Here is a 27,993-nt window from a genome sequence, read left to right as displayed (position 1 = left end):
AGAAAGACTTGTCTTTGACTTCTTTCCTCCTTGAACAGGTCCTGGTGCACAGAAGTACCAGATGCCCAACAGCAGCTCCATCAGCCAGTTCCTCCTGCTGGCGTTGGCAGACACGCGGCAGCTGCAGCTCCTGCACTTCTGGCTCTTGCTGGGCATCTACCTGGCTGCCCTCCTGGGCAACGGCCTCATCAGCACAGCCGTAGCCTGCCACCACCGCCTGCACACCCCCATGTACTTCTTCCTCCTCAACCTCGCCCTCCTCGACCTGGGCTGCATCTCCACCACTCTCCCCAAAGCCATGGCCAATGCCCTCTGGGACACCAGGCACATCTCCTACTCAGGATGTGCTGCACAGTCATTTTTCTATTTGTTTTTATTTTCAGCAGAGTATTCCATCCTCACCATCATGTCCTATGACCGCTACGTTGCCATCTGCAAGCCCCTGCACTATGGGACCTTGATGGACAGCAGAGCTTGTGCCACCATGGCAGCAGCTGCCTGGGGCAGTGGAGTTCTCCATGCTCTACTACACACTGTCAGTACATTTTCTCAGCCACTGTGCCGAGGCAATGCTGTGGATCAGTTCTTCTGTGAAATCCCCAAGATCCTCAAGCTCTCCTGCTCTGGTTCTTACCTCAGAGAAGTTGGACTTATCATATTTAGTGCCTGTATTTTTTTGGCTTGTCTCATTTTCATTGCGCTGTCCTATGTGCAGATCTTCAGGGCCGTGCTGAGGATGCCCTGGATCAAAGCTGGAAAAAAAGCTTAATTTTACTAAACATGAAATTGGGAAGCAAGATAACACAATATATAATACAATCTAATTGAAATTGAGGTGAATAAATCAAATAAAATAAGAAAGAGAGTGTCCGAAACTGAATGTTCTACTTTGAACTGAAGGCGCGTGGGTGGGGAGCACCACAACACTGCCAGGGAGCGAGAGAGGGAGAGATCCCATGGCTTCCTCCCATGACTTATCTTCCTCTCTGAATGCAAAGTCCCCTGGGATACGCAGCTCTTCTTCTTTTCTCAGAACCAGGTATCCAGAAAGTTGTCAGTCCACGGAACTGGAGTATTAACTCTGTTGTGATGTGGCATACTGATAACAAGAATCATAAAACCATGGCACTCCACCCTTTACTCTACCTCACTGTATTGTGCTTAATGTATATTCATATATACAGAAAAGAATAATTAAAATGTGTTAGCCACACGTGTCTATATACATATATATATGTATACATACATAGAATTACTGACTGCACTCCCCGAAATTCAAATTCCCTTGTGGTACACATTGAACATCCCCATCCTTCTCCATCACCCACCAGGTGGACCCAAGTCCCTGTGCAAAAACAGTTCCACAGAGGAGAGGTTTGCCCTTTCCAGAAGCTGGAAGGACCCAAACTGCTTTTCCCAACATGCTCTTTACATGTACTACATGCATGTCCATATTGTAGGGCTATTCTGTTTGGATAAGAGGCGTTCAGCAAAAGGAAAACAGACTTAACAAACACCAAAGAGGCCAGGGCCTCCACACAAGGCTGGCTTGCCTTGCTCTGTGGGTAGGTTGGGATGCAACAGCAGGCATCAAGATACTCCCCCTTATCCTCCTTCCAAACTTATCTCTATGCAAGGATGAGCAGATGTCCAGAAACAATGACCAAGTGTTGAACGAGCAGGTGTGAGAAGTTAACTAATTAGAGATTATGCTTACCTACTGAAAACTGATGTTTAGCCAGTATCCGTATGTTTAGTTGAGTGTTGGGAAGATTGTGAACCCAAAGCACTCAGCCAATGAGGAACCAGGGGACAAAGAGATAAGCGTCAAGTAATAGGGCAAAATGATGGAATGCTGTTTTCTGTGTGCTCTCCTGCTTGCAGGAGATTTATGGGGCAGGATGGAAATCTCTGCTTTATCAGAGATACCGTCCTGATAAATTATTTCGATATTTCCTACAGTTGTTTTGTTCCCACTGCTGTAACCACCCCCATAAGGCTTTTGTCACAGAATCACAGAATCACAGAATCACCGAGCTTGGAAAAGACCTTCAAGATCATCCAGTCCAACCACCCACCCAACCAATAGTTCTCACTAGACCAGGTTCCTCAACACAAAATCCAAGCATTCCTTGAATATCCATGACTTGCAGATGACACCAAGTTGGCAGGAAGTGTCGATCTGCCTGCGGGTTGCATGGCCCTACAGAGGGTCATGAGGCTGTAGCCAATGGTTTCAAGTTCAACAAGAATGAATGCTGGGTCCTGGGCTTTGGCCACAGCAACCCTAAAGAATGCTACAGGCATGGGGCAGAGTGGCTGGAAGACTTTGTAGAGGAAATGGACCTGGGGGTATTGACTGATGCTCAGAGGAACACGAGCCAGCAGTGTGCCCAGGTGGCCAGGAAGGCCAATGGCATCCTGGCTTGTATCAGAAATAGCACTGCTAGCAGGAGTAGGGAAGTCATTGGCCCTCTGTACTCAGCATTGATGAGGCTGCAACTTCAGTGCTGTGTTCACTTTTTGGACCCTCACTGCAGGGAAGACATTGAGGCCCTGGAGCACGTCCATAGAAGAGTAACAAAGCTGGTGAGGGGTCTGGAGCACAAGTCTTCTGAGGAGCAGCTGAGGGAGATGGATTGTTTAGTATGGAGAAGAGGAGGCTCAGCGGAGACCTTATTGCTCTCTGTGACTGAAGGGAGGTTGCAGTGAGCTGGGGGTCGGCCTCTTCTCTCATGTGGCAGTAATTGGATAAGAGGGAATGGCCTCTAGTTGCACCGGGGGAGATTCAGGCTGGACTTGAGGAAATACAACATGACCGAAATTACCAGTACCTACCAGGTCCTTCTCAGCAGGGCTGTGCTCCATGCTTTCATCCCCCAGCTTGTACTGGTAGTGGGGACTGTCACAACTCTGCTGCCACACTTTGCACTTGGATTTCTTGAACCTCATGAGGTTCTCCTGGGCCCACTGCTCAGCCTGACCGGGTCCCTCTGGATGGCATCCCGTCCTTCGGGTTTGTGGACCACAACCCACAGCTTGGGGGCTTCAGGACTGACAAAATAAATCATCTCTTTATGTTTGTGAGACCATTTTCTGTTGATATAACCACATGACAGGAAAATCTTCAAGTGAAATGTATGGAATTGTAATCAGATATTCAAGTAAGAAATTTGATCATGTCTCTTTAACAGACTCTCATAATCCCTATCTCAGCCCCTTCACTTCACAATCACACCTTATTCGTGTCATTGCTTATTGGCAGAACACACAGGTTTTGAACAAAGATTGTCAGGAGGGAAGTACAGGAAGAATAAAATCTCATCCGAAGTCTCTGCTGCACACCTTGAGACCTCAGTAAGAATCACAACTGCTGCCATCTGACCAAATTGGTGTGTTAGCTTCACAAAAACAGGGTCAAATATCCTACCGGTTTTATGGTTTTTTGTTTGTTTGTTTGCTTTTGTTTGTTTGTTTTAATGAATATTGTAAGAACAATATATTAAATGAAATGTTTTATTACTTATATTATTTACATAAGTTACTTATTACTTGTATATGTTACTTATATATTAACGATATTACATATTCCATGAGAATTATAAGACATAGAATGGTTGGATTGGGAAGGAGCTCCGGAGATCAGCAGGTTCCAATCCCCTGCCACAGGGAGGGCCGCCGACCTCCAGTGATGAGAGCTGCCTCAAAAGTAATGCCACCATTTTATTAAGTTGGGCCATAAGATCAGAGGCGGATGTTGGAGGTATGGCTGCAGAGGCTGAACCTTCCCACCAGCGTCCCATTACATGTTGCTGCCGTGTGACAGATGGCAGCAGAGGGGCAGTCTGACAGAACGGCATCTGACATGGCAGTGCATATGAAGCAAAGGTGTGCCGCTGAATTCCTCCAAGATGAAAAAAAGTTGCACTCCTTGACATTCACCAATGCCTGCTGAATGTTTGTGGAGACCAAGCAGTGGATGTGAGCAGAGCGAGGCAGTGGGCGATGTGTTTCAGCAGTGGTGACAGTGGGTCACCTTTGCTGGTGCAGATGGTGATGAGCATGGTATGCAGGCTCTTGTTCATCACTGGCAAAAATGCACAGCTAATGGTGGTGACTGTAGAAAAACAGTGCTTTGTAGCTGAGAATTTGCTCTATCCAATAGTGTTATGGTGCTCTTTGTGTCTGTTGTAGTTCCCATGGAAATAAATAGGAAGCCTTGCTTTTGAAGGAACTTAGGCGTATGCAGCCTGAGAAAACTTCCATTCACTAAATGTGGCCCAGGTGAGCCAAAAGGTTGGACATTCATGAGCCAAGGATGAGAGTGTGCAAGAGAGTAAAGGTATGGCTAGGGTACTGGAGTTCTGAATTTGGGCTTCAGGAGAAGCTTTGAGGTTCAGCATTGTTGCAGTGGATTCCTGTCAGGGTGAGGAATGCACTTCGAGGTACAAAGAAGGCTTAAGGTCTGTGGGTTTTGCAGTCTGAGTGAGTCACAGCAGCACCAACACTGCCTGAACCCCTCTTTCCTTTTCCAGATCTTCATTTTTTGCAGGGCAAGCTCCTCTTCCCTCCTCTCCATCTCCCATCTCTGTTCTCCAGGCTTCCCCTGATCTCCCCATCTCATTAGAGGCAGCTTTCTACCTACCAGCCTATGCTCCAGGATGGCTCCTACAGGTCCTGGGTAACTTTTGTCAGATCTTTGTACATGATTGCTCTATCACAGATCATCCTGAAGACAGTGGAATCCTCTGTGTGCAAAATGGAGAAGCCCTTAAGGAAGACTGGAAATTTATGAGATGAGAAATCATAGCCAAGAACTTTTCCTATGCAAGGTCTCAAAGGGACTGAGGAAGAGTGGATCTCAGAACCAACATGCAAACCAGGTGCTGCTGCTGGCCTGTCAGAGGCACTGACAGATGTGAGCCTGCAAGCACAGACCCCAGCCAGGAGCCAAGGGATGGCCAGTCAGCTATTGCAGGCTGAAGTCACCGCACAGCTGGATTAACAGCCGTATGCTTCCTGCTGGATTGTGGGTTTCTGAGAACAACTGACCCTAACAGCTCCAGAAATGTCTCCCAGGAAGGAAGACAGACAAAGTCATTGCATGTCCTTTGTTTTATTAAGATTCAGGAGAGAGCCTGCTTCCCCATGTACAACATGTCTGGGCAACACTGCACAGGTACAAACTGAGTAGTAATTGCTGTGGATAATGATAATTTCAGTGAAAAAAAATTAGAATACATAAAACACAGAATAAAACATTCAATAAATTACACTTTGACAATGAATACATAAACCAAAAGAAGGCAGTTGGATACTGTTAAAATCTGCATTATAAATCTTACATAGAAAAAGGTGGGCAGTTCACTGATTTCAAAACACATTTGACCTTTAGTTTCCACAGAGCATCCTTGAGATCCTTGTTCCTCATGCTGTAGATGAGGGGGTTCATTACTGGAGGCACCACTGAGTACAGAAATGACACCACCAGGTCCAGGAAAGGGGAGGACACTGAGGGGGGCTTCAGATAGGCAAATGTGGCAGTGCTGAGAAACAGGGAGAGCACAGCCAGGTGAGGGAGGCACGTAGAGAAGGCTTTGTGGCGTCCCCGCTCAGAGGGCATCCTCAGCACGGCCCTGAAGATCTGCACATAGGACACAACAATGAATACAAAGCACCCAAATAAGACAAGAACACCAGCCATGATAAGTCCAAATTCCCTAAGGTAGAATTCTGAGCAAGTGAGCTTGAGGATCTGGGGGATTTCACAGAAAAACTGATCCACAACATTGCCATGGCAGAGAGGCAGTGAAAATGTACTGACAGTGTGCAGCAGGGAATAGACAAGCCCAGTGGCCCAGGCAGCTGCTGCCATGCTGGCACAAGCTCTGCTGTCCATCAAGGTCCCGTAGTGCAGGGGCTTGCAGATGGCAACGTAGCGGTCATAGGACATGATGGTGAGGATGCAATACTCTGCTGAGAACAAAAACAAAAAGAAAAAGAGCTGTGCAGCACATCCTGAGTAGGAGATGTGCCTGGTGTCCCAGAGGGCATTGGCCATGGCTTTGGGGAGAGTGGTGGAGATGCAGCCCAGGTCGAGGAGGGCGAGGTTGAGGAGGAAGAAGTACATGGGGGTGTGCAGGCGGTGGTGGCAGGCTACGGCTGTGCTGATGAGGCCGTTGCCCAGGAGGGCAGCCAGGTAGATGCCCAGCAAGAGCCAGAAGTGCAGGAGCTGCAGCTGCCGCGTGTCTGCCAACGCCAGGAGGAGGAACTCGCTGATGGAGCTGCTGTTGGGCATCTGCAGTTCCTTTGGGCACAAGAACCTGTTTAAGGAGTACAAAACTCAAAGACAGAGATTGCTGTGTGCAAAATGTTCATTCAACCCCAATGATGGGAGCTACATTTCTTGAGGTCGAGTTTGCCTTGAGGGCTTCTGCACTTTTTCTCCCCATTGGGACAGGGAAATGTGGTCATGTAGGGAAAGGTTTTCTTTTCAAATTGTGTCACAGGAAGTAAATTCTTATAGGGAGGTGCAAGTCAGCATCTGTTCACTCAAAGCCAAAATTATTTGGTCACAGAAGCAAATTGTAGTGATAGTTTTTCTGCACTCCATCCTCTCACTCACTGTGTCCATGGAGTGTTTGTTGAATTGAGAAATTTGGAGCACTTCTGCTGTACTCAGTATGAATGCCTATGAGACCTGCGAGGCAAAGGGATTCACCTCTGCTTAGTAAATTGAGAGAAAAGTAGAGAAAGGGAAGCTGGTTGGAGTTGTTTCAAATAGCTCTGAGCTTGCCAGTGTTGAAGATGGAGAATGATTATACTCCCAAAACACTGTGAAAAGAAGGCAGATGCAGCTGAGAGCAGAGGAATCCACTGCCCATCACTGAATATTCTCTATTTCTCAACATACTTCAGCAGTGCCTCATCAGCACAGCATTTGTGGGTGAGAGCTTCCTATGAGAAAGATGTCTGCACTTCAGGATTATCAGTTGATGTGCTCAAACTTGACGAACTATTTACCCTTCTCTAGAAGCGGGAGAGAGAAAAGTTGGCCTAAGATCCTGCAATTGTTGTTCTTATAGAAAGGTCTCTGGCAGTGCCCTGTGATGCAGAGTATCTGTGATCCTGCAGCCCCAGGCAGCAGCTGTGGCAGCTGAAGGCCACTGCCCTGCCAGGGGGCTCCTTCCCCCTACACATCTCCCCGCAGCGCCCTGGGCAGCTCCCTTGGCAGCTCCCCGGGCAGGCTGAGTGCTGAGCCTGGCAGGCAGCAGAGTCCCTGCCCCAGCACACAACTCCTGGGGCACAGCAGGGACCTGCATTGCAGGGACACGCAGCCCTCAGGGCTGTGCTCTGATGCTGCAGCATGGAAGACCTTAGATGGAGCAGTTTTTAATCCACAGTTAAGAAACAGAGTTAATGCATCCTGACCTGCGATGGGATGTTCCAAATTCAGTGATCCCTGCAGTTAAACCCAGTACACTGCCTGCAGTGAGAGACTTACCTAGTTAAGGGCTGTGAGACATGCTTCTCCAGTGAGCTCACAGCCGGCTAACGTGCCACACAGCCTGTAAGCTCTCTTTCTTCAGTTCAGTCACCTGCAGATCATGCTCCCAGCCCTGCTTTGTCGTGAACAGGAGCTGCTCCTGGGCACAGCTGTCTCCCTGCAGTGCTGCCCTTGTAGGAGCTCCCTGCGTCCCAGGAGCCTGGCCCAGCACAGCAGTAGAGGATGTGAGTTTTATCCTCAGCGCTCCGCTCCCTTGAGATGTCCCTGGGTCTCCGTGGCCAACAGCTCCTGAAAGACAAAAGAGATATGATTGTAATTTGGAATCTGCTGAATTTGTGCCATTGAGAAGCCATCCAGAAGATCCCTGGAGAGCACAGGTGACAGCTTATGGACCAAGCTGTAGAGAAACCTATGAGGAGTGATGCCCTGCTGGATCACATGCTAACTGTCAAGGAAGGGCTTGTGGGGAATGTGAAGATCAAAGAGAACTTGGGCTGCATTGCCCATGGGATGGAGGAGCTGAGGAGTCTGAAGGGAGGACAAAAGAGAAGCTCACAGCTTTGGGCATCAGGAGAGCACATCTTGGCCTCTTCAAGTGTCTGTGAGGTCCACTGTTGTGGCAGGGTCTGAGGAAGGAATAAGGTAAAACATTATGTTAACTATTTAAGGATCACTGCTTGCAAGCAGAATAAGTCCATTCCAAGGAAGAGGAAACCAGGTTAAAATGTCTGAAGTCCTGCATGACTGGGAAAGATCAACCTGGTCAAACCCAAACACAAAAAGGAAGCATACAATTACTGGTGCTTGTAAACTGTGGTGGAAAATCTCTGAGACAGACACCTCCTTCCTGAGCAGCAGCTGAGGGCCAGAAGGGAGGTATTCTTCACCATCCTGAACGCCACCACAGCCCTGTGCTTAGGGCACCCAGTGTGCCTTTTGCATCTGTCCCCATGGGGCATGTGGTGTTATTCTGCTGACCAAATGGATGAGCTCACAACAGAAGAGCCAGATCTTCCTCTCAGCTCCATCTGTGAAGCTTTCACTGATGACACCTTATTAGTCTGCTCAGGACTCTCATGTGAATGGCATCAGAAGAAGTCTAGGGTCATGCCATTTCCCAGATGACAGGAAGCTGGCAAGCATTTCCCAGTTTTAAACAAGAGCAAGAAAGAGGACATAGGCAATTCTGCACCTGTCAGTCTCACTTCAGTACCTGGTATAATCATGGAAAAAATGATACTGGGAGTTACCGAAGAAACACCCGAGGGACAATTCTGTCATTGGTCACAGCCAACACAAGTTCATGAGGGGAAAGTCTTATTAAACTTAATGTCCTTTTATGACAAGATCACACATCCAGTTGACCAAGGGAAGCCAACTGAGGTTATTCTTGAGAACTTCAGTGAAGCTTTTGGTGCTCTTTCTTAGGTACTTCCTCTGGACAATTTTTCTGCACAGGGCTAGACAGAAACATAATGTGATGGGTGAGCAGTTGGCTGGTGGGTCTGGCTGAAATGGCTCCATCAAAGGGGGTTCCATCATGCTGGTGGATGGTCACCAGCAGGGTTCCCCAGGGCTCCAATTGAGGGCCAGTTCTCTATAATGTTTTCATCAGTGACTTGCCTACAGGACTAAGAAGATGTTTTGAATACATTTGTTGATGATATCAAGTTGGGTACAGCTGTTTCCTCTACTGAGGGTAGAGAAAACTTTCAGAGAGATGTGGACAAGTTAGAGAACTGGGTAAGCACCAACCACATGAAGTGTAACAAGAACAAGTGCCTGACTCGGCACCTGCATCCTCACCTGGAGCACTGGGTGCAATTCTGGGCACCCCAAAACATAAAGGACATAAAACAATGGCAGACTGTCTTAAGGAGGGCTCTAGAACTCAGAGATCTGGAGTTCAAAGTTTCATTGGGATTGACTGCTTGTTCAGAGTGGTCCCTTCTCACATCCCACATCCTGGGATGAGACACACTGCCCACATGGGACTTGGGCCTCACGGCATCCTTGCACCCCATGCAGAGTCTGGCAGCTGCTGTCCCCTGCTCTTTCATTTGACATCACACAAACTTCCATCCCACTGCCCCAGGAAGGAAGGGCCCTGAGCCAGCAGGAGGGACAGAATCTCCCTGCCAAGGCTCTGGGGATCAGGGCTTGGCCTTTCTGCTTCACAAGACAAAGGAGGCTTTTCTCAGCATCACAGCCACCATCCCAGTGCCTTGGTCTGCCTGCAATCATGGCTTCCAATTCTCTGCTCTATCAAGTCCCAGGGGAAGCTTGCTTGATAATGGCCCTCAGTGGGGCCCATTAATACTCCAAGAAACTTCACTGTTCCTTCTGGCTTGGTCTCCCTGAGCACTTTGTACAATCTCCTCTCTGTACTGGAGGTTGATGGACTCAGCAGCAAATGCCCCCTGGGGCCCATTACAACCCACAGAAGCCTCCTGTGCCTTGTGCCTTCCCGTCATCTTTTTTAAGTGTTGAGAACTTGCACAGCAAACTGGAGAGGTGTCTGGAGTGACCTTAATGAGGAAGAATCCAACCGACATTTATTTACCATTTATATATAGTTGTGTTTAAACAAGAATTTTAATCAGCACTTGGCAATTGATATTGATCCAGGGTGTTCCCTAATGAACTTTTCTCTGTCACTTAATGGACAAAATTGCTCCTCAGCTTATCCACCTCATTTCTGCTCACATTGGCCTCATGGGACTTGCATCACTTTTCCTCTCATCACTCCTCTCCTCCGCAGTCATCTGCTCACTTTTAAAAATCCTTTTCACCAACTCCCCCCGAATTTCCTCAGAGAACCAGTTGCACATGGACAATGAAAGATTTCCTTTTTTTTTTTTTTTTTTTTTGCTAAGAAACCAAAGGAAATGTGATGCAACTGAACGAACAGTAAAACACGGTGATCAACTGCATGCCTTGTCCAAGCTGCATCTAATGAGGCTTGTCCTTCACAGGGAGTATTTGTACAAGAAATGAGTTAGGCAGTGATAGGCAGGGATAGGTAGAATCACAGTTGAGGAGTTATCAAAGGCTCCGCCAGCCTTTCTATAGATGGAGCAAATTCCTGTAATCCCCCTGAAGGTCACAGATGAGCCAGATAGTTGGGAGGTATTGGAGTGAAGAAAGAGCAATGGATTGGGAAATCTGGAGAGCAGTGGGAAGAGCATGTGTCCAGTTGGCCTGCTGAAAACACGGCCTGAACCATGGTCATTGATTTAGGAGAGCTGGAGACACCTGGAGGATGAGGGACATCAAATACGCAGCAGAGTAGAGCAGCGGTGGATGCTGGGCATTGGTCACAGGGCATTGGCACTGGCACCACTGTCTGTTCCTGTACCTGAAAGCATCTGTGTCGCGCAGACAAAGTGCTGGGAAACACTGCATTTAAGAAAAAATAAAAATGTAAATAAACACGAAGTCTCCTCCAAGACTGGTGCTTTCAAACTAAAAAGAGAGAGGACTCATGAGAATACTTCCAGTTGAGAAGTGTGTTAGCATATTTTCATTGATTTCTATCTTTGTCTTCAAACCGCTGTTTCAATTTTATTGGCATTAATGAACATCTTTCACATTCTTCATCACTGAAATAAGATCGATTTGTGTCTTGCACGGAGCCCGGTACCCTCAGAATTTCTTTGCTCAGAACTGTCGTCTCTCAGTCATTGCACTGACTGAGTCACACTCTGGTACTGAGCTCTTTTTCCCTCAGCCGTTTTTTAGATGGTCACACACAGCACAGGAGCTTCATGCCCTGAAGGGAACTGTTGTTGTGCGGACTACGTGACTGGCCTGAAAGGGTCAGTAACGTGTTACAGTGTTTCATCCTGAAAGGGATGGATACTTCTAGCAATAACAACAGTGACCCTGAAAGGGATGGATACTTCTAGCAAAAACAACAGTGACTGATTGGCAAGGGAAGAAAGAACTTATGTTTCGGTAAGCAGAACACAAGAAACTAGGATAAGGGAGTACAAGAACAGCTGCTTGCACACAAGCCTCTGCTTTGTGCTTTGTTTCACACTTGCTAATTATTTGCAATCTTGTAGTGTATCCAGTCTATAAAAAGAATGAGCCTTCAATAAACATTGCTTTTGCGCCACCAGAGCCTAAGCCCGGCTGTCCCAGGCATCTTGAGCTGGTCTCCGTCAATGCCCTTCACGCCCTTCATGTCAGGTACCAAGCCCCATTGTAGCATGGGTCCACACTGACCCTAGCATTCCTTGTGCTGTCTGTGTATTTCTACAAGCCTTTACCATCTTTGATATGCTTGGGCAGATTCAGCTGGGTTTGAGCTTTGCCCTTCTTAAACACAACTCAGCAGGCACACTAGGACAACTTCTCTGCATTGCTCCCAGCTGACCACTTCTTGTTTACACTTCCTACGTGCTTTCTTTCTGTACTGTACACCGCAGACACTTGAAGAAGTCAAGGTGTGCTCTCCTGACCCCAAAGGTGTGACTTTGTCCTCTGTACTCCACTCCTCAGCTCCACAATCCCATGGCCACTGCAGCCCAGGTTCTCTTTGACCTTCACATTCCCCACCAGCCCTTCCTTGCTGGTGGGTTTGAGATCCAGCAGATCATCTCTCCTCTTTGGTTCCTCCATGGCTTGGTCCAGAAGCTGCCGGCTGTGCTCTCCAGGGATCTTCTGGATGGTGCATGCCCTGCTCTGCTGTCCCTGCAGCAGATGTTATTGCAAAAAAAGAACTAAATGGGAACAAGGGCTGACAACATCAGGATCCCATCACTCCTCTGTGTGCCTCTGTGGGGAGCTGAATCCCATTTCAGCCATAGGGTTTCCAACTAGGGATGAAATGCCTGAACTGTCTCAGCTGGATCACTGCTAGGGGAAGTCCACCCCTCCCTGTCCTTGCCTATGTGTCCCATTTGCTACAGCAAGCACTCTCTGGTAGGACTAACCATATGTCTGGAATTATTCAAGGTCCACTGGAATTTTGGTGGTTAATTCAGCAGTTTCAAAGCATAATCATGATGCTGTTGTCTTTCAGAAGCTGTTGGCCATGGAGACCCAGGGACATCTCAGAGGAGATCAGTGGGGAAGATAGAAATGACATCATCTGCTGCTGGGCTGTTCTGGGCTCCTGGGACACAGGGAGCTCCTACAAGTGGGCAGTGCTGCAGGGAGACAGCTCTGACTAAGAGCAGCTCCCGTGTACTGTGCATCAGTGCTAGGGGCACGTTCTGCAGGTGACGTGGAGATAGAAGAGAAAGGAGAGAGGGATTACAGGATGTGAGGGGTGTGAGCAGGCTGCGACCTCACTGCAGGAGCATTGCTTTCAGCCACGGACACGGTAAGTCTCTCACTGTCGGTAATGCAAACACTTTTCCAACAGGGGTCACCAAATGTGGCACATCCTGTTGCAGATCAGGCTGAATACATTCTGTGCTTCTTCATCCTGGAATAAGAGCTGTTCCAGCTGAGGGCTTCCCTGCTGCAGCATCAGAGCACAGCCCTGACGGCACATCAAGAGAGAACCCTGAAGTGCATTTTACCTCTCTACTTTCCTTTAACATATTTATATTCTTTCAACAAACCCTGGAAGTTCTCGAATTCGAAATAGGAATGCAGAGCATTTGGGCTGGTGTCTGTATGCTCAGTCAGGGAAATGAGAGGAAAACAGCCTCCAGGATGAAAATCTGCAGACCACAGAGATATGATCAGGGGATTACCCCCTTCAGTAGACAAAAGACCTTCCTCTGAGCAAGATCCCACCTAGAAACACCTTTGCCCACATGACCATGGGATTTGCTGCATGATCCACCTCCTGTGCAGGCAGAGCTCCAGCAGAGCAGAGCAGCATCTCCCCAGGCATGTGTCCAGCACCCTCTGCAGTGCAAAGGGGCTGAGAGGGACTGCCTGGGGCTGTGGGCAATGCAGTCTGTGTGGCTGGAAAGGAGCTGGCTTTCCCTTAATGAGATTCCATCATGAGGACACATCTCCCTGAGGAGATGGGAGAAGAGGAAATCTCTTCAGAGCTGTGAGCTGACCTTCAGGTTGAAAATTTTTCCCGTGGTCAGGAGAACAAAGTACAGGGAAGAAGCAGAGACGTGCAATATGCAAATGCTATAGGGTTGGTGAAATCAGTGTTAGGTGTCATTTTCAAGATGTGTGGTGATGAGTCAGTGCTGGAGTACATTGAGAAAGGGTGAATACACAGTGATGGGCTGTGCACTCCTGTTTTCTGAGCTGGTCTGACTTCAGAATTTTATAGGAATGCAACCGTCTTACATCTGCAAAGTACTCAAGCTCAGAGCAATTGGAAAGAAACCTAGTCTGCAACCCTGTGCTAAGCAGCAGTGAAATCCCTTTTCCTTTCACATCTTACAGCTGTTCAGACTTCAGCAAGCACTCCTTAGGCATGGTGAGCAGGATGAGAATTTTTTGGAAAAAGTGATCCCTAGAACTTCTATTTTTGACCCACATATTTTTGGCATCCATGTTCAGATGCCAACCAGCACTGCTGCATTAGAAGTGATTTTATCTGATACATTCTGAAAAGAAAGCCTGACCGCACACCATCACCATGTTCCCATGTTCCCACAGGAACAAGTCTGTTTCATTGAGATAAAAAGTGCACAGACCCTCATGGCAAACTCAACCTCATGAAATGTAGATCACTTCATGGAGCTGAATGAACGCTCCCCACATGGAAAGACTTGTCCTTGCTTTTTTTCCTCCTTGAACAGGTCCTGGTGCCTAGAAGAACCAAATGCCCAACAGCAGCTCCATCAGCGAGTTCCTCCTCCTGGCATTGGCAGACACGCGGCAGCTGCAGCTCCTGCACTTCTGGCTCTTGCTGGGCATCTACCTGGCTGCCCTCCTGGGCAACGGCCTCATCAGCACAGCCGTAGCCTGCCACCACCGCCTGCACACCCCCATGTACTTCTTCCTCCTCAACCTCGCCCTCCTCGACCTGGGCTGCATCTCCACCACTCTCCCCAAAGCCATGGCCAATGCCCTCTGGGACACCGGGCACATCTCCTATGCTGGATGTGCTGCGCAGGTTTTCTTTTTACTTTTCTTCTTTTGTGTAGAGTATTCCATCCTCACCATCATGTCTTATGACCGCTACGTTGCCATCTGCAAGCCCCTGCACTACGGGACCTTGATGGACAGGAGATCTTGTGCCAGCATGGCAGCAGCTGCATGGGGTACTGGACTTCTCTACTCCCTGCTGCACACTGTCAGTACATTTTCACTGCCTCTCTGCCATGGCAATGCTGTGGATCAGTTCTTCTGTGAAATCCCCCAGATCCTCAAGCTCACTTGCTCAGAATTCTACCTTAGGGAATTTGGATTTATCATGGCTGGTGTTCTTGTCTTATTTGGGTGCTTTGTATTCATTGTTGTGTCCTATGTGCAGATCTTCAGGGCTGTGCTGAGGATGCCCTCTGAGCAGGGACAGCACAAAGCCTTCTCCACATGCCTCCCTCACTTGGCTGTGGTCTCCCTCTTTGTCACCACTTCGATGTTTGCCTATCTGAAGCCCCCCTCCATCTCTTCCCCATCCCTGGACCTGGTGGTGTCATTTCTGTACTCGGTGGTGCCTCCAACACTGAACCCCCTCATCTACAGCATGAGGAATCAGGAGCTCAAGGGTGCCCTCAGGAAAGTACTCTATTATGCATTGTTTGCCCATCAAAACGATGTTCATCATACCCTCAAGACTGCAAAAAAGTTAGGAAAAGTGTGATTTATTTTATGTGATGTTTACATTTTTTCTTCGTTATTTTTTTTCATAGCTGTAATGAACTTAATTCCGATTATATAATATTCATCATCAGTCTTTATGTTTACCTATTTTTACTTCCATGTCTTGAACCTATTGTACTTAAGGAACCAGGTTCAATGAACAGATAAAGAAATCAGCAGAGGATCATTTGTTTTGCCTCCCATCTAGTCTGGATCATCAGCAGAAGCTCATGATCTAAGACACAAATGGCACAAGGAGCAGCAGTGTCCCTGAGGGATGTCCGTCACTGACTGGAGGGGACTTTCTGCTGCCTTTGAGTTATGCTGAGGCTTCCCTGGAGCCACGGCCTTGGGCAGCAACAGGACGTGGTCTTTTCAGTGCTGCACTCGTTATGTTCCCAACTGTTCTCTTGTGTCCTTGCATTTGTGTCAGTTCTGGTGCAATTGATGACAGCACTGTTGTCTCTGTGGCGGCATCCCTGTGGCTGCAGGCAGGCAGGCAGTGTGCAGCACTGTTCCTCAGCTGGCCTCCCTGCTGAGACCATTGTAACACAAGGGGCTGCTCAGGGCAAGGCCAGAGGACTGAACACCCCTTCCAAATCGGTGCCAGGAATATAGCCAAGGAGTTGCCCTCGGGAAAGTCCTCTTGCTTTCCAGGGGTTCTGCATGGTTCAGAGTGCCAGGGTGATCAGAGAGGACCAAAGGACAGACGAGAGCTCCCTTCTTGGTTGTACATGGCCCACCAAAACATAACTGGTCTTGAACATGACTGTGTGGGACTGTCCCTGCTGCTGTGGGACTGATGGCAGACGCTGTCCTGGAGAGGAATCTGGAGCAGCCTGGAAATGCCAGGGGATCTCCGGGGACAGTGTAAGAGACAGTGTAAGTGTAAGGCAAAGAATAATTCCTTGCGCAATGACAGACCACTGATCCAAAGAAACAGGGGAACCTGAGGAGCCCACAGGCAAATGAGGGCTCTGCAGTGGTGCTGCTGAGCCAGCAGGGCAGATGGAGAGGGACTCAGCAGTAGAGATCCCATCCAGCTGGGACTGCCTCCCACCCTGAGCAGCACAGGGTCAGCCCGGTGTCCCAGGGCATCACAGCTCCCTCGCCCTGCAGAGCAGCTCCACCAGCTCAGGTCCTGCAGGGAGCACGGGGAGGGAAGCTGGAGGGAACAGGGAGCTGCTGTCAGGCCAGCACGAACACACTTTAGTTATTTGAGTTACAACTGAGTGCTTTTTGCTCTCCACCTCTGTAGTAGATAAATTTTACATACCCTTCCTCTGAGGACTGACCTGATGGTCATTTCACACTGTTCCTTTTTAACTTCCATAGTCTGGTGGGACATTTTCCCAATGTGATGGGTTTCATCTCCTGTACTTGAGTCTTTCAGGCTGAGTTTGACACTGATGACCCAAAGTGGTTCATGGATGTTTGTGTTCATTGAGAGTAAATCAGTTTCTTGGCTTCTCAGTGGCCATTTCAGCACTGGGTCACTCCCAGGGATCCACTGACTTGCCTGGGGAGCATTGGGTTGAGCTGCAGCTACAGGGACGAAGACAACTATAGGCAGTGTACTGCCCTGAGATCCTCTTGCCAAATCCCATCTACAGCTTCCAGAGGGCTCTGCTCTCCTGCAGGTCCTCTCGGAAAGCTGCCTGTCCAAGACAGGACATCTGGGACCTCTGGGGATGGCATGGGATGCTTGTGATCACACAGTGGAGTTTTGCTCCTTATCATTTATCTTTCAATTAATATCTGTTTTCTATTAATATTTATCATTTCCTATCTACCTATGTAAAGTACTTATTCTTTTGGGAAGGTGAACCATACTGGTGAGATATGGCTGAGGAGTGTGTTCTGTTGTTGGGGAAATCATGTCGTGCTTTACTGTTGTTTGTTTTAAAGTAGGAAGCAACTTCATGTGCCTGTGTGCAGACAGTTCTGTAAGGAAAGCAGGTAAAGGAATGGTGTAAAGGAACTGTACCATCCAGCTGCAGACTTCAGTGGAGAATTCTGGTATAGGGAAAAGTGATGCAAGTGCCAGGTGGCATGCAGCAGACACGTCAGGCCTGGGGAGGTGAGCAGTCAGGTTGCCCGTACTGTGTCAGACCTCAAGCAATTGCTTCTCCTGCCTATGCAGATTTCCTTAGGAGACTCTCTGGATCAACATCCATTTGAAATCTCCTTCCTTTACTACATTATGAAACCTCTCCAACTTCTAGGACATTATGGAACTGATATGGCTCATTGCAAATTTCTGTACTACAGAGAGACCCATGGTACATTTGATGCTGGGTCTATGAACCTCAGGTGCTGAGAGGAGAAAGTTAATTGGATTGAAAAGTTGAAGTATCTTGGAGTACTGTGGCCCACTAAGGGACATCACCAGCACAGCCTCCCTTGGACTTGTTAGAGCCGGTAATTGGAGGCAATGATTACAGTTATGTAAGGTATTGTGCTGAGAAATCTCTTGGTTTGCTTGATGAAGGAGAAGGGCCAAGGCCTGACATCCAGACACTGGATAGGAGATTCACCGTATATGAGGGAATGAGTTCAGGGCTTGTCCTGGGGTTGGTGTGGTGGGGCAGATTGTACTCCATGTGAAGGACAACAGTGTGACACCTGCCAGCCTCTGCACAGGGATGCAAGGCAGCAGTGAGGCCCCATTACCATAAGCATAATAAATCCCCTCACAAAGAATAAGCAAGGGGACAAAAACCTTACTGATGTTGCAGCCCTCCATCCTCACCAGCACCCACTGCCTTCTCCTCTGCAGGCTTTCCTATGCTGTTCCAGCCCAGCCCCTGTTTCCCTGTGGTCTGCAGACACCCACCTCTCCTCTGCACCCTGCTCTGACCCTGGCACTGCAATCATTTCACTGTTGTCTCTCAGGCCTCTCTGAATGCCCCTTGAAACACAGAGGCATGGAGTGATCCCTCAGCATGGTCCCACATCATAACACTTCCAGTGACATTTCTTCCTCCTCATGCCCAGTCTCTGACTTTCAAGCTGCACTGTGAGGGAGCGTTTTTCTCCCTTGGCACATTTCTGCTACCAACTCCATCGTGTTGGAAATCATTTCCTCATGGAAACGCCACCCATCAGCTTTCTTGTGCCATTGAGAAGAAGGAACCTCACCATCATCTTCCAAGGCACCTGCCAGCTTCATGGACAGACAAGACCAAGTCATGTCCCTCCTGCTATCCAGTTGTGAACTCACACAGAAGAGCCATCACAATCCCGTACACAAACTTCTTGCTCTATGGCTCTACCAGGTGCTCAGGCACAGAGGATCCCACAGGCAACACGTCAACCTGGCACTTTCTGTCAGCCTCTCAGGGACACTGCAGATGTGATCCTGTATGCACAGATCCCAGCCAGGAGCCAAGGGATGGCCCGTCAGCTATTGCAGGCTGAAGTCACCACACAGTTGGATTAACAGCCGTATGCTTCCTGCTGGATTATGGGTTTGTGAGAACAACTGACCCAACAGCTCCAGAAATGCCTCTCAGGAAAGAAGACAGACAAAGTCACTGCATGCCCTTTGTTTTGATAAGGTTCACAGAGAGCCCGGTTCCTCATGTACAGTGTGTCTGGGTTACACTACATAGGTACAAGCTGGATAAGAATGAATAGGCGTAATGAAGATTCAGTGAAAAAGTTTAGAATACATAAAACACAAAATAAAACATTCAAAAAATAACACTTAACAAATTAATACATAAACCAAAAAAAAGACAGCGTGATTAAGTTAAAATTTGAATTACAAGTCACGTATAGAAATAGATGGGCAGTTCATTGTTTTCAAAACACATTTGGCCATTAGTTTCCACAGAGAATTCTTCAGCTCCTTATTCCTCATGCTGTAGATAAGGGGGTTCATTACCGGAGGTACCACTGAGTACAGAAATGACACCACCAAATCCAGGGATGGGGAAGAGATGGAGTGGGGCTTGAGGTAAGCAACCATGGCAGTGCTGAGAAACAGGGAAACCACAGCCAGGTGAGGGAGGCACGTGGAGAAGGCTTTGTGCCGTCCCTGTTCAGAGGGCATCCTCAGCACAGCCCTGAAGATCTGCACATAGGAGAAAAGAATGAAAGCAAAACACCCGAAACAAAGAACTATACTAGCCACAAGAAGCCTAATTTCCATAACAAGGCCCAGTTTCGAACAGGAGAGCTTAAGGATCTGGGGGATTTCACAGAAGAACTGTTCCAAAACGTTGCCTTGGCACAGTGATTGAGAAAATGTGTTGGCAGTGTGCAGCAGAGAATAGAGAGCCCCAGTGCCCCAGGCAGCTGCTGCCATGGTGGCACAAGCTCTAATGCTTAAAAGGGTTTCATAGTGCAGGGGCTTGCAGATGGCAACGTAGCGGTCATAGCACATGATGGTGAGAAGGAAATATTCTGCTGATAACAGGAACAAAAAGAAAAAGAGCTGTGCAGCACATCCAGCGTAGGAGATGTGCCTGGTGTCCCAGAGGGCATTGGCCATGGCTTTGGGGAGAGTGGTGGAGATGCAGCCCAGGTCGAGGAGGGCGAGGTTGAGGAGGAAGAAGTACATGGGGGTGTGCAGGCGGTGGTGGCAGGCTACGGCTGTGCTGATGAGGCCGTTGCCCAGGAGGGCAGCCAGGTAGATGCCCAGCAAGAGCCAGAAGTGCAGGAGCTGCAGCTGCCGCGTGTCTGCCAACGCCAGCAGGAGGAACTCGCTGATGGAGCTGCTGTTGGGCATCTGCAGTTCCTGGGCCTGGAGTCCTGTGCAGAGTGCAGAAGATAATCTCAAGTCAAGACCATTCTCAGGGACACTTCTGCTACAACAGTTTTTCTTTCTCTTAGGAAAATGTTCAGTTAGCATCATAACTTGAATTGAATTTCCTGAGCTTCACCATCCCTTAAGAACTAGAAGCTTAAGGAGTTCCTACTTTCCTCTCATTTCCTAATCATATCCCAGCCTCATGGATCTTTTCCTTTTATGAGCAATTTCCTTGTTTCATATCTTTCCTTAGTCTGCACTCAGAGTGCGCATCCCTACCTCTGTGCACTTTAATTTGTTTCAGAGAAATCTGCCTGTTTGCAGGATAAGTGCATTCTTCATGTCTGCACAAAATGGCAATCATTTCAGCTGGTGCTGTCCTTTGGGAGAGGAGAGGCTGAAAGCACTTGAGGAGATATGACGGCACATTGAGAAAGGTACAATTCAGGATTCGCAGAAATGCATTTATATTTCACAGCTCCTTTCAGATTTCTGCTCCCAGAACTTCCCCCATCCCTTGCAAGAGGAAATGGAAAATCCCTGCCTTCTCTCCTCTTGCTAAGCAACCTTGGAAACACCCTGTGGTGCATTGAAGCTGTGATCCCCCTGCCCCAGGCAGCAGCTGTGGCAGCAAAAGGCCTCTGCCCTGCCCTGCCGGGGGGCTCCTTCCCCCCACACGTCTCCCAACAGCATCCTAGGCAGCTCCCCAGGCAGGCTGAGTGCTGAGCCTGGCAGATGTCACAGCCCCTGCCCCGGCACACAGCCCCTGGGGCACAGCAGGGACCTGCTCTGCAGGACAGCCCTGGGCACCCGGCTGCAGCCCCAGTTGCACAGCCTGCAGCCATCCTGGGACACGCAGCCCTCAGTGCTGTGCTCTGATGCTGCAGCACAGAAGCCCTCAGCTGGAGCAAACCTATTTCCATGATAAAGAAACAGAGCTTATGCAGCCTGATCTGCAATGAGATGTCCAAGTTTTAGCGGTCCCTCCAGTAAAAGCAGCTGCATTACCAGCAGCCAGAGACTTACCTTGTCAAGGGCTGTGAGAAGTGCTTCTTCAGTGAGCTCACAGCCTGGTCACAGTGTACACATGCTGAAATCTCTCTCTCCTTTCCCTTCTGTCCTCATGTCACCTGCAGATCATTTACCCAGCCCTGCTATGTGCTGCACTGGAGCTTCTCCTGGGCACAGCTGCCTCTGCAGCGCTGCCCACTTGTAGGAGCTCCCTGTGTCCCAGGAGCCTGGCCCAGCTCAGCAGCAGGGGATGAGATTTCTTTCTCTCCCTGGAGATCTCCATGGCCATCCTGAGCTGACAGCTCCTGCAAGGCAGCAGGATAATCAGTGCAGAACGTACTTCAAAGTCAGCTCTATTCAGCAACACATCCAGAGGATTCCAAAAGCACAGTCGTTCATACTGAATGATGTTTGATGTTTGATTACAGAAGCAAATGCCAAATCTGGAAACCTTGGCTAAAGACCCATAACAATAAAAACAACACACAGAGAAGAACAGGGAGAGTTTGACTTCCTCGTTCAAGGCAGCGATTCATTTGAGGCAGTGCAGAATCATTTAGGTTGGGGTGGACTTTAATGATCACCTCGTTCCAAGTCTCCAGCCATAGGTATTGTGTCCAGCCACCAGATCAGGCAGCCCAGAATCCCATCCATCCTGACCTTGAGTGCCTCCAGGGATGGGGCACACAGAACATTGTGCGACCTGGTCCACTACCTTTGAGTAGAAATTTTCTTCCTAAAAGGTGAAGTAAATCTCCCCTCTTTAAACACACAAACACTCAGTGATGCCCAAGGTGCCTGGGGTGATCCCAGCTGTGTGCTGGTGCTTGTAAGCTGTGGTGGCAAATCTCTGAGACAGACACCTCCTTCCTGAGCATCAGCTGAGGGCCAGAAGGGAGGTATTCTTGGCCATCCTAAATGCCACCACAGCCTTGTGCTTAGGGCACACACTGTGCCTTTTGCATCTGTCCCCATGGAGCATGTGGTGTTATTCTGCTGACCAAATGGATGAGCTCACAGCAGAAGAGCCAGATCTTCCTCTCTGCTCCACCTGTGACATACTCTGGAGTTCAAGGCATTACAAAGCTAGGACACATCTGCATTCTTTCACTGATGACACCTTAGTGTGCTCTGTGCTCTCACTTGAATGGCATCAGAAGTCTAGGGTCATGACAGTTCCCTAGACAGTTGACAGGAAGATGGCAAATCTTAAAGAAGGGGACAAAAGTGGACATTGGCAATTACAGAGCTGTCATTCTCACTTCAAAGACTGGTGAACTTAAGGAGAAAATGGTGCGAGGAGTTAATGAAACACACCTGAAGGACAATTCTGTCATTGGTCACAGGCAATGCTAGATCACGAAGGTCCTGTTTAACTTACTGGCCCTTTATGACAACATCACTCATTGAGTTGACCAAGGGAAGCCAGTTATCCTTCAGGAGGTTATCCTTTAGGATTTCAGGAGAGCCTTTGATACTATTTCTCACAGTATCCTCCTGGGCCGAACGTCCTGCATACGGCTACACAGAAACATAATGTGATGGGTGAGCAGTTGGCCAATGGGTCAGACCAAAGAATTACAGTAAATGGGGTTCCATCAGTCTGATGGATGGTCATCAACAGGGTTCCCCAGGCCTCCATTTTAGAGCCAGTTCTCTGTAATGTTTTAATCACTGACTTGCATGCAGGACTAGAAGATGTTTTGAGCAAGTTTGCTGATGTTACCAGATTGGATGGAGCTGTTGCCTCCAATGAGGTTGGAGAGGACTTGCAGAGGGATGTGGACAAGATAGAGAACTGGGTAAGCACCAACCACATGAAGTGTAAAAAGAACAAGTGCCTGATTCTGCCTGATCTGGTAGGGGCAACCTTGGACATAGACACTCAATGGATATGGGACACTGGAGAGCAGTCCCACTGAAAGGGATTGGGGGTCCTGGTCAACATGAAATTGAACGTGAGTCAGCAGTGTGCCCAGGCAGCCAGCAAGGCCAACTGTCTCTTGGGGTGCATTGAGCATGGTATTGCCATGTGGGTGAGGGAAGGGATTGTCCTGATCTGCTCTGCACTGCTGCAGCCTCACCTGGAGCACTGGGTGCACTTCTGGGCACTTCAGAACATAAATGATGTAAAACTATTAGAGCCTGCCCAAAGGAGAGCACTAGAAATGGGAGATCTGAAGTTCAAAGTTTCATTGGGGTTGACTGCTTGTTCAGATTGGGATATTCTCACATCCCACATCCTGGGATGAGACACACTGCCCACATGGGACTTGGGCCTCACAGCATCCTTGCACCCCATGCAGAGTCTGGCAGCTGCTGTCCCCTGCTCTTTCATTTGACATCACACAAACCTCCATCCCACTGCCCCAGGAAGGAAAGGCCCTGAGCCAGCAGGACGGACAGGATCTCCCTGCCAAGGCTCTGGGGATCAGGGCTTGGCCTTTCTGCTTCACAAGACAAAGGAGGCTTTTCTCAGCATCACAGCCACCATCCCAGTGCCTTGGTCTGCCTGTAATCATGGCTTCCAATTCTCTGCTCTATCAAGTCCCTGGGGAAGCTTGCTTGTGAATGGCCCTCAGTGGGGCCCATTAATACTCCAAGAATCTTCACTGTTCCTTCTGACTTGGTCTTCTTGAGCACTTTGTGCAACCTTCTCTCTGTACTGGAGATTGATGGATTCAGCAGCAAATGCCTCCTGGGATCCATTACAACATGAAGAACCCTTCTGTTCTTTGTCACCTCCATTCATCTTCTTCAGGTGTTCAGAACTTGTACAGCAAACTGGAGAGGTATCTGGACAGAGCTTAGAGAGGAAGAGTCCAATGGGCTTTTAAGATTTCCATTTATTTATTTACTTATTTTTCAGTTTAAACAAGAATCTAAGACAGCACTTGGCATGTGATAATGACCCAGGATGTCCCCTAATGAGCTTTGCCCTGTCACTGTGTGGACAAATGTCCTCCTCAACTTCCCCACCCCATTTCTACTCACATTGGCCCCATGTGACTTGCAGCACTTTTCCTCCCACGTGGCATGATATCACTCCTGGATTTCAGGAAAGCCTCTGATGCTGTCCCCCACAACATTCTCATGGAGAAGCTGGCTGCCCACTGTTTGGATGGCCGTATGCTCTACTGGTGAAACACTGGCTGGATGGCTGAGCCCAAAGATTTCTGGTCAGTGGAGTTCAATCCAGTTGGCTGCCGGTCACAATCCGTGTCCCCCAGGGCTCGGTACTGGGGCCGCTTCTATTTAACATCTTGATTAATGATCTTGATGAGGGGATTGTGTGCACTCTCAGTTAGTCTGCAGACAACATCAAGTTGGGAGGGAGCGTTGATCTGCCTGAGGGAGAAGGACACTGCAGAGGGACCTGGATTGATGGGCCAAAGCAAACTTTGATTTCAATTGGGCCAAGTGTCAGGTCCTGCATTTTGGTCACAACAACTCCAGGCAACCCTATGGGCTTGGGGAGGAGTGGCTGGAAAGCTGACACAGCTTGCAGGAACAGAATGCTGCTCTCAAGAAGGCAAGATGTGGGCTGCAAGTCAGACACTGGGGTATTGATGTGCGGAATCAAACTCTGTAACCCAAGTAAGATTACAAAGGAGGTCTGGTTTATTCAGTGCTGTGCGCATGCTGGGTACAAGGGGGATAGATCCACCTAAATTGCACACCATTTGGAAAAATGGTGCTACAGATATAGGCCAAACTCATGCATAATCAATAGTTTTCCCAGAATTAGGATCCATATTCATTACAACCCCGAGAGTTCACTAGCATTCAGGCTCTCCCCTCTTGCACGTGCGCAGTGGGTTGTGGGATGAAGATTTTTTGTCTTCCTTACAAAGGCTTCTGACCTTTCTCGTTGTAATCTTCTGACCTTTCAGGGGGGGCATCCCCCCAAACTGGTTTCTTCTAGCCCTGTGGACATCTCATCAACTCCCTGCCAAATGTCCTCAGGCTGCTCTCAAACCTTATCAGTATGGCCTTCATCCCCCTCACTATCCCAGACCCAGCATCTGCCATCCCTCATTTTCTAACAAGCTCTACATTCTTACTGCTATAAACTATCTCTAACTCTCCCCCTTCCCCCTCCTTATTCTCACTCGTTCTGAAGCCTTCTTGCCTTTTCAATTTCACTTGAGGCCCTTCTCACCTTTCACCCGCAGATACAAAGGCGGCCACCAGGGGACGCAGCGACCCAGGAGCATGGTGAGCAGGCTGGGCTCCGCAGGGTGGGGTCTTGTTTGTTGTGGGGTCTCGTTAAATATTTACCAGGGGTGACTTCTTGACATTTCTATGTCTTGTGTGAACACAAACCTCCAGGGGGGAATGCACTGCAAAATCCCTGCCGTAACAGTTCCCTGAGCAAGGTGACCTGCAGCCGTATCTGTCAGTAAAACCAGGGGAGCCTGGCAAGCTGACTGTAAGAAAAAATATCTATATTTTGTGGAGTTCACGTGCTTTGCAGATTGTGCTTGTCACTGGCAGTCCCAAAGAATCTGCAGCCGGTTGCCTTAATAAACTGCAGTGCTCCCTAACCCAGCCATGAGTTCTCATAGTGCATGGCCAAACTCCGTATGTGTGGCCGTGAGAACCCATCCTGGAATCTTAGAAACCCAGAATCCTGGAATCCTAGAAACTTAGAAACTTACTCACTTCAGTCAATATTCCTCAGAGATGGCAGCACGGACAATTCATTGGTTCTTTCCAAAAGAACTCCAGAGTAGGAAAAATGCCACGTTGCATTTAAATACAGTGAATAAGGCAGCACTGATAAGCTCTGACAAGTACTGCGCAGAGCAGAATCAGCCCCAAGGAAGCTCTTCCAGCTGGCTGCTCTCTGGGCAATTCCCAAAGCAAACACTGAAGTGCTCTTTTCAGAGATAACCCACAACAGCTCTCTTATTTGTGGGAAAAGCTGTGACCAGCTGGCTATTCTGTCAGATGGAACACTTCATATTGGCACATCACCTTTCCTTGAAGAATCCTTGAGTTGTTTGCCATTAATCAGTGCTCTATTATTTCTCTCCTTTCGTCTGGATAAAACAAGCTTCACTTTATCCAAGAGGCTGTATCATGACAGGAACAAAACCCATAGGACACCTTTGTTCTACTGAAGCTCAGGCACACAGCTGGTGACTACAGAATGCCAATTTTGACCCCCAGCCTTGGATTCCCTGCTTGTGTGTTCGAATGACCAACTGTCCTCATGGACAGAGGCAGCACTACTGCTGTGTCACATATGCAATACGGATTTATGGATGTAACACGGTGACTTTTGATGTTGTCTGTTTAAAGGGAGCAGAAAAAGCATGGCACATCTCCTGACGTGACCTTAGGGGTCTCGTCCCTCCTAAACGATTCCATGATTCTGTAATTCTACGGTGCTGTGATTCTGGGGTTCTATGATTCCATGGCTCATTGATTCTATGAGTCTGTGACTTCAGGTATTCCACGATTCTGAGATTCCATGATTCCAAAAGTCATGCTCTTTGTGTTTGGCAGCAGTAGATAAAGAGGAAACCTGTCTGCCATAGCCCAGGTCTGTTATTCACTCCTGACCTCCTCCGTGATCACAAAGGCACTGAGTGGGCATTGCCAGCCTCCCTGTGTCTAGGTGTCCCCATCACCCACCTGTCGCCACTGCCCATCTATGCACTTCCAGTTCCCTACCAACAACCAGTTCCCATGTGGCTTCACATCCCCACTTCCCCATATCTCCATGATGTCTCCATATTGCCATGATCTTTTCATGTTCCCATGATGTCCCCATATCCCCACGATGCTCCCATGTCTTCATGCCCGATATCCCCACGATGCTCCTGTATCTTTATGCCCCCATATCCCCATGTCCCCTTGCTTTCCAAATATCTCCATAATTTCCTCACTGCCCACATCCCAGTTGCCCTCTCACTTCCCAGTGTCCCCAGATGCTGTGTCCCCAGTTCCCCCAACTATCAGCCCCACACCTTGCTGCCTCATGGGACTCAAGAGAAGTCAGGGATGAGTCCTTGGACAAAGCCTTGATATGGGGACGACGTCTGGGTGGTCCTGGGTGACAGAAAGGAGGGGGTGTGCTGGGTGCAGGGACTTGGGAGCTTTGGGCTCAATGCCATGGGTATCCCCGCACTCAGTGTTCCTCCTCTGATCCCTGGCTCCCTCCTGTGCCCTGGGGCTGGGGCAGGGGATGACTGCATGCCAGGTTGATCTGTGCCAAGGGAGCCTGCCAAACCCAGGGGCATGTGGGGGTTGTGGGAGGGACACTGGGAGGATAAATGCAGCCCTTGCCTCGTGCAGACTCACCCAGTTCCCAGAGCACAGAGGAAGATGAAGGCAGCTGCGCTCAGCCTCGTGATGCTCCTCGCTGCCCTGTGCTGCACAGTGGAAGCTCAGGTGAAGCATCCATGGGGGATGTGGGCTGGGGCTGGAGGGGATTGGCCATGGGGGTCCCCGATGCCAAGGTCTCTCTCACTCTCTTTCCTACTCCTCTCCCCACAGCCACTTGTGCAAGTGCCGGACTCGGAAGTTGTTGTGGTGAGTGCCTGGGCATCCACACTGATTGCACCCATGGGTGGCCCTGCAAGGAGCTCTGCAGGGATAGGTGGGGTCTGTCCCTGCCTGGCAGAGGCCACCCCTCAACTTGGCACATCCAAATTCCTTCCCTTTGTACTCTAGTCCCCTTTTCTTTTTGGTCCCCAAATCCCTTCTCTTTGGGGCTCCAAATGCCCGCTCTTTGGCTCCCCATATCCCATCCTTTTGGCACCAACAAATCTCCTTTCTTTGGCATACTGATTCTCATCATCTCTTTAGGTCCCCAATTCCCTCTGTTTCATTTTCCCTCATTCTCCTCTCTTTGAGATCCCCATTCCTCTCCTTTTGGCACACCCAAGCTTCCTGGCACCCCTATTCCCCCCACTTTGGGCCCCCCAAACTCCTGTCCTGTCCCTATGTTCAACCCCATCCTGGGCTCCTCCAT

General features: G+C 48.9%; 3 protein-coding genes across 3 annotated transcripts; 1 reads left to right on the top strand and 2 right to left on the bottom strand.

The window, feature by feature from the left end:
* Positions 1-61: 61 nt before the first annotated feature.
* Positions 62-15,242, top strand: LOC306956573 (olfactory receptor 14C36-like; the record flags this gene model as incomplete). Its single annotated transcript, XM_079547850.1, has 2 exons — positions 62-355; positions 14,553-15,242. 2 exons carry the CDS (start codon positions 62-64, stop codon positions 15,240-15,242), a joined length of 984 nt encoding a protein of 327 aa, XP_079403976.1.
* LOC306956603 (olfactory receptor 14C36-like) lies at positions 5,342-6,298 on the bottom strand (the record flags this gene model as incomplete). The annotated part of the gene is made up of 1 exon (XM_079547877.1): positions 5,342-6,298. One exon carries the CDS (start codon positions 6,296-6,298, stop codon positions 5,342-5,344), a length of 957 nt encoding a protein of 318 aa, XP_079404003.1.
* Positions 15,243-19,007: 3,765 nt separating the features above from the next.
* Positions 19,008-19,976, bottom strand: LOC306956552 (olfactory receptor 14A16-like; the record flags this gene model as incomplete). The annotated part of the gene is made up of 1 exon (XM_079547832.1): positions 19,008-19,976. The coding sequence occupies one exon, from the start codon at positions 19,974-19,976 to the stop codon at positions 19,008-19,010; it is 969 nt and encodes a 322-aa protein (XP_079403958.1).
* Positions 19,977-27,993: the final 8,017 nt, after the last annotated feature.

Source organism: Tetrao urogallus (genome assembly GCF_951394365.1).
Source record: "Tetrao urogallus genome assembly, chromosome: 32".
Lineage (NCBI taxonomy): Eukaryota > Metazoa > Chordata > Aves > Galliformes > Phasianidae > Tetrao > Tetrao urogallus.
The sequence above is the reverse complement of the archived record's forward strand: the minus strand, read 5'-3'. Positions and strand labels throughout refer to the sequence as shown.